Below are 18,043 nucleotides of genomic sequence, written 5' to 3'. Positions count from 1 at the left end.
GATTACAAGAGAAAAATTGGAGGTTTCTTAGATCTTTTTAAGAAGTTCCTCTTATGAAATCAAGCTGCACACCTCATTTTGAGGTAGGAATTCATTGAACTCATGCCTTGTAAGGTTCACAACAACAAAAGAGCTACAACCCGAAATCCATTTCGATGAAAACTAACCTTAAAACTGATTTCATACCATCACTAAAACTATTAAGGTCCATGGGCCTAACTCAACCTCAAAACCATGGTCACAAGGTGAGGGTTGCCTTCTCCTTATATACCGCATGGATTGGCAATGTGAAACTATCATTCTAACACCCTCCCTCATGTGGGACACCATGTGCAGAGTCAGAGAATCGCTTCCACACATCCAGAAAAGACAGGCCAACTCTGATGATATACTAAGATACATGGACCTAACTCAACCTCAAAACTATGCTCGTAAGTCATAAGGTGAGGGTTGCCTTCTCCTTATGTACCACATGGATTGGGTACCCACAGGTCATGTGAGACTATTGTTCTAACAAAATATAGTTTCACACTAGCTGAGGTGAAATGACCAGAAAATCCCCATGTTAAGCTCGATCATATCATTGGTTGGCCAGAGTTGATACGGCATCAAATTGGTGGTGCCATATTGCTGTTGCCATACCATGCCATCGGTCGGGAGCTTACCTATTCATGATGCCATTGGTTCATGTTGACCTCACAGTGGCTGCAGCTACTGCCTATTCGGTAGACTTGCCAGGTGGTTCCTGCTACCATGTCTCAATTGGTGGGGGGCTACGTTGTTATAGCCTACCTGTCAAGTATCTATTGGGGTGTGCTCCTAACTGGTGACATCTAACAAATTCTATCCAAGTGACCTCCAAACCTAAGCAATGTATGAAATCCCCTTTTGGTGGAAATTTATCGGGTTAACGACAAATGAGTCACTGAGGAAGCCTAATGGTACTGCAGCTCAAGGCACCAAATGTATTTGACAAGGTTACACCAGTCGCCAGGTATGCCACATGGTGGCCTCCAACAAGTTGCTTGGGTGCCACAACTTTTCACAATGGCACAATTAGCATTTCAAACTTCAAGTTTGAGAGCTCCTAGAATTTTGAATCATCATATTCAAATAGTAAGATTCAGATAAAAATCACCGTATATATGGAATTGGAGATTCAATTATTTGGGTTTAGAAAGATACACAGCATAGGATTTGAATCGTGAATCATACTTAAATTATATAATCCACACAAAAGTAAAAGCGTTTTATCCAAAGGGATTCAGATATAAGTCCAAATGGTTTGGTTAATTAAGATTCAACACTACAGGTGTCTCTTCAATCCCTTCCTTTTCCAAACCCTTCCCTCATTTTCCTGTCTACATCTGTCACTCTCAAATATTTATGAATGGATGAGAGAAAATTCTTATTGTGAAGAACTCTAAAGAAACAATTAAGATGGAAGGAATCAGAAAACTGGAAAGGGAAAAAAAAAAAAAAAACTCTTAAAAGAGGTTTATAACAAAAGTTTTTTAGGCATATGATGATGAAAAAGAAAAGGCCAAACCTAATATCTCAAAGTTCATGTATCTCACTCCCAATTTTTTCCCTCTATATACAACTGTACATATATTTCAAAAAAATCAAACACAAGAGAACACAAATAATCACATAGAATCCAAGCATGCTTTAACACAAATGGAAGGGGCATCTTAACATTATCAGATTCTTCTAACAAAATAGGGGCTGATACCATTCAATGAAATCAAACCAAAACAACCAGCAATACAATGTCATTCCCCACCACCACCACTACACAAAGCAACACCACATAGAAACAAAACTAAAAGATCAAAGTTACCAACTTAAGCCTTAGATTTAGATTCAAGACTAATATTGTTAAGTCGTTCAAGTGCCAAGATAAGAGCTTGTGTGCCCAAATTTCCTTCTCCATGAGCCTGAAGTGATATATAGAGCTGCTGAGCCAAAGCCAAACCAGGTAGTGCAACACCCATGTTCTGACATTCTCTCAAACAAATACCCAAATCCTTCACAAAGTGATTCACAAAGAAACCAGCCTCAAAATCCCTCTTTAAAATCCTACTCCCATACAAATCCAACGACTTTGATCCTGCCGCACCTGTCGAAATCGCTTCCAAGTACAAACCCACATCCAATCCAGCCTTATGGGCATAAATCATTCCTTCCACCAATCCCACCATTGTAGAAGCGATCGTAATTTGATTCGCGAGCTTTGCAAATTGCCCTTTTCCAGGCCCTCCCATGTAATTAACTTTCCCCAAACATTTAAATAACGGTTCGAGACGACGGACCACCAATTCATCACCTCCAGCGAATATTGCTAGGGTTCCGGCCTTGGCACCACGATCGCCACCTGAAACAGGGGCGTCGATTGAGGAGCAACCCTTGGCAGCGGCGGCGGATGATATTTCTACGGAGAGGGAAGGATCACTGGTGGTCATATCGACGAGGATTCCACCGGATTTGAGGCCGTGGAGAGCGCCGGAGGGGCCGATGAGAACGGAGTGGACGTCAGAAGGGTAGCCGACGATGGAGAAGACGATGTCGGATTGGGATGCGACGGCGAGTGGGGATTGGGCGAATCGGGCACCCATTTCGAGTAAAGGTTGGGCTTTGGATTGGGTTCGGTTGAAGATGGTGAGGGTGTAGCCGGCTTTGATGAGGTGGGCGCACATGGATCGGCCCATTACTCCTGTTCCGATCCAGCCCACTCGGGTGTTGGTTGGATTCACTGAGTCGGTGGTGGTGGAGGTGGTGGTGATGGTGGTGGAAGTCATGGTGCGGCAGAAGGTTAAGGAACTGGTGTGGGTCAGTGAGCGGAGATAGCTTAATAGAGGAGCTCGCATTAGACTTCAGAGACAGACACACAAAATCCTAGAGATGTTCTACAGCCCAATTTCAAGACTTTTTTTATATCCATTCGATCTTAAAGTTCAGCTAGCAGTTTATTATTTATTGGGGGCATTTTTATTAAAAAAAACTCCCTTAATTTTCAAGTTGGTTTGCTTACTAAAGAAACCTTTAACCAAGCTAGCCTGACTTAATTAGTAAGATTTGAAATCTTACCAAGGGTTATTAAGCCCACACATATAATAACATCAGCAATCCAACACTTCAGCCTTCTAGATTTCATGGAAAAACTCATATTAAAAAAAAATAATAATAATAATAAAATCTATTTTCAACTTGATACATGATGTTGAAAATAGATCGCTACTAAACTATCATATTTAAAATTAAAATTCTAACGTTAAAACTAATTGTGTTTTGCCTTTTTTTTTTTTTTTAATTTTGTTTTAAGAATTTTGTCCTCTACAGCCCTATGGCATTAAATCATGTTTTTAGATGACACAAATTGATGGAGAGAAAAAACTTTCTTACTAACTTAGAAGGGATGTAGTTTTTTTTATTTTTCTAACAAATCATGGAGTGATCCACATCTTATCTTTTATAAAGAATAAATACTTATAATACTCCTTTTATGTTTTTTATATAATAGTCTGCCTACCCTTACAAAGGAAAGATTTCACCCTCACTAAGAGTCCTTAGGCTCACCTCGTGACATTCAAAAACATGATCATGCTTCAGGGGGTGCAGAGCATCAAATTTTATGGACTTTGAAAAAAAATTCCAAAAAAAAAAAGTATTTTTTATCGTTAAATTTTAATTTTAAGTTTAGGAATTATGTGAAAGTTCGGTAATCATTCATTTTCAAAATCACGGAATTCTAAAGAAATTATTTTTTATTTTTATTTTTACAAATGAATATGAATTTTTCGAAGAAACTTAAGAGGGATGTGATTTTGAATTGTTGATGTAGTAGTCTATTTGAGCAAACCAACCCTTACTAAGGCTTAAGATCTTACTAGGTAAGAAAAAGATTTCTCTTCGTATAATGGGTATTTGATTGAAAAATCTGAGGCTATGATAGGTATTTAGTCATTTACAATGATGTGAATTCCACTCTAAGTTTTGTTAACAAACTTAACAAATTGATGACTTGCTCCTTTTGACTGATGTCTTATTTAAAAGATTTAAGGGAAATTATAAAGTTCTAACAAATAAATCAAGGAAAATGCTGAAGTAACATAAATTCACATTGTTTCAGGCACTGCTGCTGTGGGCATGTCTATTGAACTATAGATGCTTTTCATCGAGATACTGGTTAGAAACATCTATGGTTTTGTGCACACCAATGTACCAAACAATGTCAATTTCAATGTTCTTCCTACAAGACTCATAAATCAATTATAAAACTGTTTTTCATGGAGAATCTTGCCAAATAAATTAAAATTTGAAAAAAAAAAAAAAAAAAAAAGATATTGAAAGGGAAAAAAAACAAATCAAACTTTTAACCTTCTAAGGTTCAACTATTTTGGCTGGGTTCTGAATAAAATTAAAAAAATAATAATTTATTTGCCAAAAATATTGATCAGTGGAATATACATTTTAAAAGGGCTTATACCCACAACTACTGGAAGACGTGGGTTCAAGTCCAATTTATCCATCAAAAGGAAAGGAAAATAAAAAATAAAAAATACTGAAGTGACCTCAAGCTTGCACCTCACATCGCACATCGTGACGTGAAAGTGTGTTCTGCTTGCTTTTGCATAAAACTTTACCGGATTTCTTAAGGTTCGGGTGTATTCCACCATTTCATATATGTGGTTTTTTGTGATTAAATATGAACCATATGTGAATTGATCAGTAAATAAAGGTGGGCAATGGGCAATATGGATTGGAACAGCCTTGCATAAAGGCCATGTAGATACATGCATGCCTTCCAAATCATCATCTTGGACTCATTGCTAAGTGAGCATGCAATCACATTCATCCAAGAAAAGGCTAAATTGTGATGCAACCAAACGATCAAATGGTTATTCGAGAAGTTAGGATAGAAAGATTTCATAATACTGTATGCTTGGGATTATTTCATCCAAAGCTAAGAAATATATGTTTTGACACTCCGTTCAACACAACGCTGAAGTGGAAGTGTTCAGATAACCATAGATTTTTTGCTCAAGATAAGAGTGATTGACCATGTAATCATGCTACTTCCTAAAACCATAAGATCATATCCCTCAGAATAAGGAAAAAAGGTGACATTTTAGAGGAAAGTTAAGGGGGAGGCAAAGAGGGAAGGTGGTTTAATTTTCGAGCCATTATTCTCTGCAATTTTGATTTTAACTTCAGTATCGGAAGGTGTTTGGCAGTAAGTTAGTTGGACAGCGAGAGATGGACTAAACCAGGCTTCTCGGGATGAGAGGGAAGTATAAATGCCCATAAGCAACCCATGCATCATTCTCTTTTACAATGTTATTGTTTTGTTCTTTAATTTTCTTTCTTTTTTTTTGTTGGGGGGAGGGGGGGAGGGGGGGGGGACAAGGAATTTATTAAGATTGTAAATGTTGAGTCATCATTTTTGCATGGTTTACAAATGAAAATCTTTTTTTTTTTTTTTGCTTATAAAATGCATAAACAACAATTCACCATACTTTTCAGACTATTATCTTGTTATTAATCTTAACAAATTGATTCTCATTTTCCATGCAATTTACCAAAACAATCTTATTTATATACCCCTAAGGAGCTTGGCAAAGTAAAAAAAAATACCCCCCTATAAGAGCATGAAACCGATGGCCAACACCATATTACAACTTAAGAAATTAACAATAACATTAATGACTTTGAAAAGATACTTGGATTATGTGAACTCAGTTGTACACTAGCACTTGAGATAAAAGACACAATATAACTGTTAAAAGACACAAAGTGAGTAAGCATCAAATCATACCAAATATTTGATATCGTCCCATGCAGTTTGTGCCGCTCTTTACTATCATCCTACCTGTCAGTCATCTCATCCTCCAAACGTAGGAGTTGTAGGTGATCAACCAGAGATAGATAAAGCCTCATCGTCTATCAAACCTACAAAAGCATCATTAATAGATTCAAGGAGTGTCCAATTCACTTATGCATTTCAAGCTGAGTTTTTTTGCAGTAATGGAGCTGAAAATAGTACAAGAAAGTAAACAATAGGATCCATGATGGCTAGAAATTCTAATAGGATTGCGAAACAAGCAAAGATAATTATAATATGAACACGGCTTGTAAATGTGCTACACAAGAATCACCTATATCAGCTAGTTGAGCCTTCACTTGTAAAAGGGGTGCTTGATTTCTGGTGTCATGCAAAAGAAGTAACCACAACCAACAAATAGATGCCACAAAAAGAAGCCAAAATTCTCCAAACACCTTTAGACCGACGGGTCTTACATTCTATAACTTTCTTTACTTAAATTTACTATTGAAAAGCCATTGGATATGTCGGAGAGATCATTATAAGATCTAAAACAGCTACTTCACAATTTTTATGGAGATTTTATATTGGGCATCAAAATTGTTCCGTTGCGAACCTTTGGCCTTTTACTTGGATTAGCACCCAGTTGGAGGTTTTCCCAAGATATTCTTCTAAGAAATTTTAGCATTGAGGTTATTGAAGTTGATATTGTTCCTTTACCCTACTATCATTCCAACTTCAAACATTTTAGGGATAAGATCCCATCAAATAATCACCCAAACCAGCAAATGCATAAAGTCAAACAATGTGCTTCACTTATCTGCTGAAGTCCAAACACATGCATTGAAGCATCTGGACACACAATGTGATGTCTTTCAGTTTAAACAAGTAATCACAGATAAGCTGAATAAGAAAAGAGGGTGGGGGGAGAGAACTTTTAATCAAATGCTATTATTACATGTTCTAGAATGAATTCATTCTATTTTTATATTTTTTAAACTTTCCACTCATTCATCTCAACAACCTCATCCACGCTACACTCAATCTGTTAACATGCGCCCAACATTTAGTTCCATAAAGCATAACTGATCTAAAGTCATCAAATAAAAGTTTTCATTTTAATTTGAAACCCCATTTAACCATCAAGATCTGATTCTATGGGCAAAAACTTCTCCAATCTCTCCATCCTAATGTATAATAGACCTGAGATAATGAAAATAGTTGTTCCAAGGTATTTTCAGACCATCAATTTTTTACTGGACGCTCCTCTAAATGGATGCTGGAAGTGGGTGACCATTGAAAATGGAGACTGCCATGGAACCTTACTAGTTGCTACATATATGTCTGCGTAGCCAGTTATGTAGCCAGAAATGTAGTGACTTGCTAAAGCACCGTCCATGGTTAAACTGAGAAGCTTTACGATGGAAAGTCAAAAGGCAATGCTTGTGAGGAACCCCAATCATAATTAACACTCCCTAATCCCACTAAACATAGGTATGTGGGTTGGGATAGGAATCTCAATGCTTATGAAGGATGTGGCACAATTTGCTTACATAGGTTTGTCTGAATGACAACACACGGGAAATTCTGCCAAATTCTGCATGCTCCTCCATACAATTTGACTATCACAATGTCTTTTGTTAATTCAATTGAGTGCCCACTACCTCAATCCACATACTTCTTTGATCTTCCTTTTGGTCTTCTGTAAAACCTTTGACTTGCACATTCCTTCTAATCGGGTTGTTAACAGTCTTCATTGCACATGAAGAAACCAGCTTAATTGATTTTCCCCTTGTATCACTCTTGTTACAACTCCTATATGTCCATGTACCCATGTATTTTTTACTAGCTTGCTACAAAGCTTGAATTTTGATTGCAAATAACTGTTTATGATAGCACAGTAAGGTATATGTTTATTTCATTTTGTTTCTTAACATCTAACTATCAACACAAACAATATATGTTTTCATATTGCTTGTTCATGTCCCAATGTTTTAGTGCACCATTAAAAGCACAAAGTTTAGGCCAATAGTGAAATTAAAAACAATGTCAATTTTCAGTACTAGTACCAACCGATGCTGAGAATTGCACATTTTTAAAACATTTAATTATGCTTGTCAATGTTTTCACTTTTCAAGAAACTATTGCAAGGAGACGACCAGAAAACCGATTGGGAATAAAATTAGGAAAATGCTGAACCGACTTTGTTCGACATTGCATTGTAAACTGTGCTGATGTGGCAGTGCACAGAGAACCATAGGTTTCTTTCCTTGTATCTCGATGAAATAAATCTATGGTTCTGTGTTCACTGCCACATCAGCAGTGTTGAACTGTGTCAGTGTAGCATGACTCATAAAATTAATATAAGTAATAAGACTACCAGCACAAATAGAATACAACTGTGGCCAAAAAAATGGGACACCAGTCTCAAAGGGATACTTCGATTGTTGAGCAACTTCAAAACACTCAGTTAAAAATTAGTAGGTGGTACTCAAAAAGCAATCTAAATGCAAATGTGCACCAACATATAAAATCATATATACATAAAGCACACAAAATCACAATTTAAGGAAGGAGAAAAACATAATCAGCAACAAAAACTACATCAGAAGTATCACCATCTTCATAGGATTCAAAACCCTAACTCCTTGAACAATTAAAATAAATCTCAGTCTTACCACTACGCAACCTCCATAACCATCTCACTTATACTCAAACGAGGGTATAGGCGTGCTCGGCGCATCAAAACTCTCCAAAATCTCAGTTTTGCTCCCACCACCACTAGTTGTCTCCTTCTTCTTACCGCCAAACATACCCCCAAACCATCCTTCTCCCGAGCTTTCGGCTTCTGGTGCTGAACCAGGACTCGGCAACTGCCCCATCGAACCTAATGCCCCAGGAGGCAAATTACTTGGTAACGGCTCTTCCATTGGTGGAAAAGTTTGAGGTGCACTAAGAACCCTATTGAGCATGATTCCTGCACCTTCGATCAAAGCAAGGAGCACCCCACCAAACATTGCAGATCTCGCCGATGCACCGAGCCCTTGCCGCATCTGAAGAAACCCACCGGTTGCGGCACCAGCAATGATCGAATTCCATGGATCTTCCTTTTGGCGGACGTAAACCATGGTACAGTCGAAGGCCGAGAAGAGTCCACCCCATACAGCGAAGCCTCCACCGACACGTGGCGCGTTCATACGCACAGCTTGTGAGCCACCGATGAGGCGTTCGCCTTTGGGAGAGTTGTAGACGCCTTTCAAGAAGTGGAAGGCTGAGCCACCTACAGCGCCCATGCCGAAGGCACCACCTATGTCATCGAGGATTCGATCTGGGCAAGGTTCGCGAGATGTCTCTGGAGTTCCCATGGAGATCTCACAGAAATTCGAGATTTTTAGGGTTTTGGCAGAAAGGGCGTTTTCTAGGTTGGCAGAAAGGTTCGCGCGATTTATGTAGAGAGGCTCCGAGGGTAATTTTCGTTATTAAGAAGGAAGATTGTTTAAATGACTAAAATATACCCATTTATAGGAATAATGCCTTACACCTTTTGATTTTAGGTGCTGTTTGGTAAACTGAAAAAAATAAATGTTGAATAGCATTAAGACTGAAATTTATAAGTCTTTAACTTAAGTACTGAAAAAATTATGTGTTTAGATGCTAAATCATATTTAGTACACATTACTGAAATTGATAAATTATCTTTCTTACCCTTACAATCATATTATACATTGTTTGTATGTTTCAAATGACTATTTCTTATCAAACATAATAAAATATATTATTTTTTATAAAATTAAAATATAATTTATTTTTAAATAATAAATAATACTCAAATCTTCAATTTATAAATAATAATTTATATTTATAAAAACTCACAAATTTCAAATTAAAAATAATAATATCATACAAGTCACCAAAATTTGAAATCAACATTAAAAGAATTTAATTTTGGATGAATAATTTTCGATATAAATGAAGGATGTGTAATTATAAAAGCAGCCTATGAATTAATAAAGACAATAGTCAATTTTTTTTATTTTATATGGGTTAAAATTTTTGGAATGAGCAAATTTTTAATGAGTATGGTCTATATGGTCTAGACATCATCCTTACAAAAAATCAGTCCATTTTGAAACTTCTAAACCATCAAAAATAGTTTTTTTTTAAAATGGACAATTTATGGTTCTTGAACTTATTTTAATAAGGTTAGAAGTTTTATGATGGGCTGATTTTTGATGAGGATGATCTTCTCATTGTAGAAATCATCATCATCAAAAATCAACTTATTCCAAAACTTTTAACCCATATAAGACAAAATAATTTAGCTATGGTGTGGGTTTATTAATTTGTGGGGTGTTTATATACTTATCCATGGGATATAAGAGGTAATGTCCTTTTAAGTATAAGGGCATATTTGTCCGTGCTCAAAAAAATAAAGGGCATACTTGTCCGTGTCGAAAAAAACAAAGTGCTTATCATTTCAGTACTTTTTTTTAGCATCAAAATAGTGCTGAATTTTTTTCACTCATTTTCAGCAATAAGCGTTGAAAATATAGAGTAAACAAACGCACTATTTTGACAAAAAGTGCTGAATTTTTTTTTTCCAGCAATAAGTACTGAAAAATAGCGCAAACAAACACTGCCTTAGTATTTTACTACCACAATGGTAATAGAGGTTAACACTCTAACATTTACTTATTATATCCCAATTAAAAATTAAAACATACCGTCCAAACTAGGGGTGCATATGGTTTGGATTGATTTGAATTTTTACAAAATTGGAATCGAATTAAACATAATCGATTCTACAAATTTATAACTGAATCAATCCAATTACCTTATAAAATCGAATCAATCCAAACCAACTTTGATTCGGATCGATTCTAGATTCTCATACTTACTATTTTCAATAGTAAAATTAAAATAGTTAAAACTTAAAACTAAGTAAAATAAATATTAAACAAAACATCACGCATAACACATAACACACATAAATAAAGCATCAACATACTTATTATTTCGATATAAATAAAGTATCACGCATAACACATTAAAAATAAAAATCATTTAACACTTAACTTGTAAGGAATGATTAAAGATTAAAGTTATTGTTAAAATCATATGTTGTTTGTTACTTGTTCAAAGTCAAAATTAGATAGTACTTGTTGCTTTGTGATTAAAAGTAAAGGGATACATTTTTTATGAGTTTTTGTTAGAAAAAATAAAAAATAAAAACAGAGGAGATGAAGTTGAAGACTTTGATGAGTTACCTCTAACACACTAACACAGTTGTGTGTGTGTGAGAGAGAATAGAAGAACAAAATTAAGAAAGGATTTTATTTTTAAATAAATAAACATATATATATGGGGGCAGTTCAAGGGCCATATGTAAAAACATATGAAAAAACAATGGTTTTTCAAAATATGGGTTAGAGGTTTTGGATTGAACTGATTTTTTGCAAGGATGGTCACTATGATGAGAAGATCATCCTCACAAAAAATCAGCTCAATCAGAAACTTCTAAATCCATCAAAAGTGATTTACAAATTATTGACAAAAATTGGTAAAAAATCGACGGTCCATATTCTAAACCACTTTTAATGGGATTAGAAGTTTCAGATTGGACTGGTTTTTTTTTTTCAGATGATCCTCCCATCATAGAGATCATCCTCACAAAAAATCACCTAAATCCAAAATTTCTAACCCATATTTTAAAATTTTATTATGTTACATTGTTTTTACATATGTTTTCTCACATGGCCCTTGAACCTGACCCCATATATATATATATATATATATAGGCAATGTTCATCACCAAACATTTTGGCAAAACATGGGTTAGAAGTTTTGGAATTGGCTGATTTTTTACGAGGATGATCTTTACGGCGAAAAGATCATCATCACCAAAAATCAGCTCATTCCAAAACTTCTAACCCCATTAAAAATGGTTTACAAAAAATTGACGGTCCATGATTTTTCAACTTGTAAACAGGGGTCTAGAAGTTTTGGAATGGGTTGATTTTTGGTGAGGATGATCTCTACGGTAAACTTCTAACCTATGTATGACAAAAATGATTGGCTAAAATGTTGGCCAAAATGTTTGGTGCTGAACGGGACCCTATATATATATATATATATATAACCATATCAATCGGATTTTTTTTTTACAATCCGCACCTGAACCAAATCATGCTCAATTCGAACCAATCCAATCCAAAAGACTCAGATTGGTTTGATTATCAGATTTACCCAATCCAATGTGCACCTCTAGTCCAAACATTACAACGGTTTGGCTGAAGTTATTATCTCAACATTCCAAAATATTATAACACTCATTTGCAACTTCACTAGGGTTTATAATTAGAATTAAGCTCATGTATATATATATATATACTTAAAAAAATAGAGAATTTCTAATGTCACCTCATTTTTTATTATTCCCAACGTTTCATTTGTTTTTTTATGTGTAATTGGAGTGTAATAAGTAAAAGTTGGGATGCCAATAGAATCTGTCAAATGTTATATCATTGATAATCCTATCCTTCTCAAGAACAGGGAAACTTTACAAAATGGATTTTCTTAGAACATACGGGGGTTGGGTGTCCATGGATCATATCGGATGTGGTTGATTTGGTACCCAATCTAACAAGGATCTAATTGGACTTTATTGGATCACGTCCAAATGAGGTCAAATCCTATTTGATACACAAAATCTAAATAAAATTTATATATTTAAACAAAATACATAATTATATTATATAACTTCTCGCACGTCATCAGATTTAGACATTGTCGATCCAAAATCGATCTAATAAGATATATAATTAGAGTCTGGTCGGATCCTTGTCAGAATTAAATTACTCAGTCCCAACCTAAAGTTATCGAATTATTGGAAGACATCAAATTTTGCGTCTGGTTTGAAACATTGACAACCCAATATAGTGGATAAGATTATGCATTTTTTCTTGGAAACCATTTTCTCACCTATAGCAGTTTTTTGTTTAATAAATTTTTTTTTTAATCAAACAACGTGACCAAAACCCAAGTTTTTTTATTTTATTTTTGTGTGGAAAAACCTCTTTTTTTTTTTTTTTTCCTTTTTTCTTAGCTATTTGTTAGTGTAACCATTTTCTCTAGTATTCACTCATACGGTATTATAGGCTTTTTACAAGGGTGTTTTGGTCATTTAAAATCTATAAGTTGGTCTCGTCCGCAAATTCGACGAGAGGTGAGTAGCGCGAGCCGCCAGTAAAACAAATACAGAGAGAGTGACAAAGAGACCCCTCTGCCATTCACGGGGTTTGGAGGTGGAAAGGATTCTTTCTTGGAAAGATCTATTATCTCTCAGTAAGTTCTATCCAGCTTAAGTTTCAACTTCTATCTCTATCCGAGCCTTTTGTTACCAAGTTCATATTTTCTCTGTTAGAAAAAATATCCTTTTTGATTTTCATGCCCATCATGTACTGCAACTTCGCAAAAAGCCAAACATTTCCACTGGTTTTGAGGATATATTCGCAACCCAAATGCTTTAAACCCTCGCTGACATTCAAAACTCAATCTTTCTCAAATGGGTTTTTTCCAAAACCCTTACAAAGCTTCAATGGAGTTCAACTCGGAATTCTCTCTAATGGGTTTTTTTCAGAAACCTTCGGAAGCGCTTATTTAGAGAAATCCCGAAATTTCTCATATGGGTTTAGTAGAAAAGGTTCAGAAAACATCATTTGGGTTGAAAGAAAACCCAGAAATTTCTCAAATGGATTTCGTCTCCATAACACCATACAATTACATAGTACTAGCTTAATAAGAAAAAGAAATTTCTCAAATGGGTCTCCTTGGAAAATCTTCGAAGGAGGGAGTGGTGTTAGAACTAGAAAACCCCTTCCTTGGATTGCAGCATACAAGAATAGAGAAGCAAAGGGTTTGGATAAGGGGTCGAGTGGGAAAAGTGGTCGTTCTTCTTGGGAAGAGTCGGCGAACAACTTTTTCCTGCAAAATGGTATGAGAGCTCCAGTGGAGGATAATAGGGTGAGTAGGAATAGAACAGTAGACATGATTGAGAGCCCTAGAAGTGGTTCTCGAGAAAAGGATGAAAGTGGGGTAGCAGAGGAGAAGGATGACGAGGAAATTGTAGAGGATCCACGATGGGATAATATTAAAAGGAGGTATAAGAGAATTACCGATAGAGAAACTGGGTTGGAAAAACCTGAGGTCCATAGATGGAATAAACAAGAAAATTGGGGTAGAAAAACATGGAAAGAGGCTTCGCCATCAACTTTACCTAGAATTATTGGTGAAGAGGTTTACGGAGTAGGTCCTGTTTTAGCCGCATTATCAGCCGGAAGAAGAGAATTCTATGCTTTGTATGTCCAAGAGGGATTGGACTTGAGTAGCAATAACAGGAAGAAGAAGGACAAGAAAGGATTTGAGAAGGTTTTGAAAATAGCTGACAAAATAGGATTAACCACAAAAGAAGCTTCAAAGCATGATCTCAATATGATTGTGGAGAACAGGCCCCATCAGGGTTTGGTGCTAGATGCTTCTCCATTGGAGATGGTAAGTATACGAGAATTGGACCCTGTATCGATCGAGGAAGATAAGGGTCCTCTTTGGGTTGCCTTAGACGAAGTTACGGATCCTCAAAATTTAGGGGCCATTATTCGTTCCTCTTATTTCTTTGGAGCTGCGGGGGTAGTATTGTGTGCAAAGAATTCTGCCCCATTGAGTGGTGTCGTGAGCAAAGCTAGTGCGGGTTCACTCGAGTTGATGGAGCTTAGATCGTGCAAGAATATGATGCAATTCTTGTCATCATCTGCTGAAAACGGATGGCGTGTTCTTGGAGGGTCAGTTTCTTCAAGAGCTCTTCCTTTGAATGAGGTTTCAGCCGGTGTCCCAACAATTCTCGTTTTGGGAAGTGAAGGGACCGGGTTGAGGCCTTTGGTAGAGAGAGCTTGTACTCATTTGATAAGAATACCTGGAAACATACCCCTTGACACATGTGCAAGGGCAGCTGAAGATGAGAAAACTGAAGAGGTGGATCATGGGTTCTTGGGTGAGGAGTTTCAGTCCTTTTTGGCTGTTGAGAGCTTAAATGTTAGTGTCGCTGCTGGCGTCCTCCTTCACCATTTAGTTGGAAGCAACAACAACAAATGTCACTTAGTTGATGATAAGCAAGCAAATGTACTTGAGTGAGACTCTCTTGCTCCTCTTGCATCAATTGTGTCCTCTTCATGGTTATTTTACATCTTGTATCATTATTGTTATTGTTATTTTATTGTTGGTTCTTATTGTCAACTTAGATAACTTTTTCCTGATAAGTTTTATCAACTTACATAATTGCTTTAAACTTTTGATACACACGAGTTAAAGGCTCTCTTAGTTGCTAGGAGAAGGCTCAAACTTTGGACTGTTTCAACAATCCTTACAAATGTTGGTATTTGTCAAATAGGAACTTTAGTATCATGTTATTGAGGAGAACTAGTCAGACTTTATTATGATACCATAGAATATGGGTAAATATTTGGTAGCTGCTTTTGATTTCGTGTTGCTACTTAAATCATTTCTTACTTTTGTCCCACTGGCACATAGCATTTCTGTATATCTTACTTGAAAGTAAAGTGGGTGTTGGGGTTGGGATGGGTGGTTGATGGGCTAAAGTTAGAAAGGTGTTACTTAAACAATGTAGTGCTCCTATTCCCTCCACATTTCCGTGGTTTAATTTTTTATCTTCTCCCTCAAATAAAAGATTGGTGGTGTGCCCCTCTCATCATAGTTTCTACGTATACTTGGAAATAGTTTTGAACCAGCAATTGGCAAGCCTCAGTTACAACCTGCTGCATACATCAAGCTACTTTGCAAAACGTTAAATAATTTACACGATCTCTACCCTTGAAGCTTCATTATTTTTGTGCATATTCTGTCTTAACAGATTTACTCCTTTCTTTTGTGAACTTAGATTACATATGCTGCAGACGTTCTTTTTCTTCCCTTTTTTTTGTCTTCTTTCTAATCATGTTCACATTTGGTACTATCCTTTATTTTCATGATTATCTAATCCAGTTCAAGTGTGATCGATAATGTGATTAAACAATTGGTGGTCGTCATTTAAAATTTTTAAAGTACCGTACTCTAAACCATTTTACCCTTTCGTTGACAAAATGTCATCACCGAATCCCAGTTTTATGTATTGTACAATATTTACATTTTGATTTGGAAAGGGCCACCTTGCTGATTACCCAACCCTTATTTTTGTTTTATTTTTGTTCTTGTCACATACACATGAAGGATATGTCTTGGGTGTCTCAGTGCTTTTCTAGGGTATCTGCTTCTCTATTACTTTCTTTTGGTTACTCTTCCATATATTATCTTCAGATAGAGACAATTTATAACATAATCCCTGCTGCTCTTCTGCTTGGCAAGCGTAGGCCCTTTGAAACAAGACAGCCCGGGTAAATGTGTCTGTTTTGTCCACTTTATCTACATATCTCTTAATTTGAACCCGTGCTGTAGCAAACTTGATGCCATAGTTTCAACCCAATTCTTAAAATCCACCAACTTCAACTACCCAAAAATGTGATCTTGTGGTATAAAGGTTGAAGAAGACAGAATCTTGAGGTTGAAGATAAGTGCAAATTCGTTTTATTTTTCTTTTAACTTTTGTGTTGGTCTTTTGATAAGGAGATACCAATTATCAAATTTTATTTTCTGGTCCTCTTTAATGCAAAACCAAAGTGCTTGTCTGAATTGAAGTATTTGACCGTGAAATTGATCTCTTGACTTTTTGGTTACGTGCTCACCTCATAAAATTTGGTCATCTCCAAATTCGATGATGGCTTGTATCTTGTTTGCCTCAGCAGTACATTCAGGACACATTTGCAATGGAGACACTATTATGCAATTGGTTTTTATTTGATAATTATGTTTAAAGAATACTTTTTCTCACTTAGAAAGAATAAATTTTGTAACTGACATTAATGCATTTCAAGATGAGACTATTACGAGGAAAAGACAAGGCCTAGAGGGATGTGACAATGATCATGAACTATAGAGTATGGCTAGAGCCTCCCTCTAAAAAGGTGAGGTCCTGAGTTTTCAAACTCCTAGATGATAGGACCTATAAAATAATGCCCCCTAGCATTTTGGGTTGCGAACACTGTTTTTACTAACATAGTAAGACTTTAAACCTTAGTAAGGGTAGTTTTGCTTAAAATTGATTACTACATCAGCAATCCAACACCTCAATCCTCTAAATTTTATTAATTTAGAAAATAATTTCCTTTTAATTCGATCCAAAGTTTTAAAATAGAAGATTAATAAATTACCATATAACTCCTAAATTTAAAATAAAATTCAATAATAAAAAATAATTATTTTTAATAAAATAAAAAAAAATTGAAATTTCATATAATTTTATCCTCTACAACTATGAAAACATCGGATCATATTTTTTTATAGCAAAAGTTGAAGCAAGGACCCTTACTAAGGTCAGGTGCCTACTTGCAAATAAGGCTGTAATTGAATGAACGAAGCTCATGATTGGGGTTGTCCTACAAAATTATACCCAGCTCCACTTTGATAAGGGCTTTAACATCAAAAGATTGATGCAAAGCTATCAAAATGATAAATTGATATTTGAGCCCCACATTAATAGGTATCGTTGGATCAAAAGAAGGTGTCCTGTGTTATTTTAGGGATGTCAGTAAGAAATTCTGATACAAACTTTACGAGGTTCTTCCCTTACACGTGTGCCCCCAAAGATTCCTCGCAACCTATACCTATAAAAAAACTACCTGTCATCTGTCTCATCTAAATTTTGCTGTATTATTTTTTTTCAATGTGACAGCACTATCCACTAGTTGCCTTCGAATATAAAATTTAGTTTGTCTCTGGTTCCTCCATTAAGAGAGTTTTGATGACTCGGATTTAATTCTGAAGAGTTAAATCTGTCTTACCTAAAATTAAGAGAAATACTAAATTGACGTGATTTTTGGCCAACACCCTAGACGTCCCATATGACATGTTGGTTTACAACCCAACAAATGCTCGACATGTGGCACAATGATATCAATAATAGAGAAAACTTCTCTCGTGCCCACTAGTCACATATTTGTTTTTTTAGATTTTAAATTTTAAAAAAGATAGTTGACTTTAAATTTATTATCACATTGATAATCTAACAACACAGTCTTTTAGATTTCATGAAAATATTTATATTAAAAAAATATT

General features: G+C 35.7%; 3 protein-coding genes across 3 annotated transcripts; 1 reads left to right on the top strand and 2 right to left on the bottom strand.

The window, feature by feature from the left end:
* Positions 1-1,670: 1,670 nt before the first annotated feature.
* LOC147412116 (6-phosphogluconate dehydrogenase family protein) lies at positions 1,671-2,953 on the bottom strand. The gene has a single exon (XM_086456474.1). It carries the CDS (start codon positions 2,868-2,870, stop codon positions 1,848-1,850), a length of 1,023 nt encoding a protein of 340 aa, XP_086312600.1. The 5' UTR covers positions 2,871-2,953; the 3' UTR covers positions 1,671-1,847.
* A 2,699-nt stretch (positions 2,954-5,652) lies between these two features.
* Positions 5,653-9,305, bottom strand: LOC147412115 (mitochondrial import inner membrane translocase subunit TIM17-2-like). Its single transcript, XM_086456467.1, has 2 exons — positions 8,503-9,305; positions 5,653-5,952 (listed from the first exon to the last, which is right to left on the bottom strand). Exon 1 carries the CDS (start codon positions 9,187-9,189, stop codon positions 8,527-8,529), a length of 663 nt encoding a protein of 220 aa, XP_086312593.1. The 5' UTR covers positions 9,190-9,305; the 3' UTR covers positions 5,653-5,952; positions 8,503-8,526.
* A 3,734-nt stretch (positions 9,306-13,039) lies between these two features.
* Positions 13,040-15,129, top strand: LOC147412114 (tRNA/rRNA methyltransferase (SpoU) family protein). The gene has a single exon (XM_086456466.1). It carries the CDS (start codon positions 13,271-13,273, stop codon positions 15,008-15,010), a length of 1,740 nt encoding a protein of 579 aa, XP_086312592.1. The 5' UTR covers positions 13,040-13,270; the 3' UTR covers positions 15,011-15,129.
* The last annotated feature ends 2,914 nt before the right edge of the window (positions 15,130-18,043 follow it).

The sequence above is a fragment of the Akebia trifoliata genome, chromosome 1, assembly GCF_017979445.1.
Source record: "Akebia trifoliata isolate Shusen 1 chromosome 1, ASM1797944v1, whole genome shotgun sequence".
NCBI lineage: Eukaryota > Viridiplantae > Streptophyta > Magnoliopsida > Ranunculales > Lardizabalaceae > Akebia > Akebia trifoliata.
The sequence above is the reverse complement of the archived record's forward strand: the minus strand, read 5'-3'. Positions and strand labels throughout refer to the sequence as shown.

What these genes read in the sequence shown, in the direction of transcription:
- LOC147412115 (XM_086456467.1), bottom strand. Translation starts at nt 9,189, where the DNA reads ATGGGAACTCCAGAGACATCTCGCGAACCTTGCCCAGATCGAATCCTC.
- LOC147412114 (XM_086456466.1), top strand. Translation starts at nt 13,271, where the DNA reads ATGCCCATCATGTACTGCAACTTCGCAAAAAGCCAAACATTTCCACTG.
- LOC147412116 (XM_086456474.1), bottom strand. Translation starts at nt 2,870, where the DNA reads ATGCGAGCTCCTCTATTAAGCTATCTCCGCTCACTGACCCACACCAGT.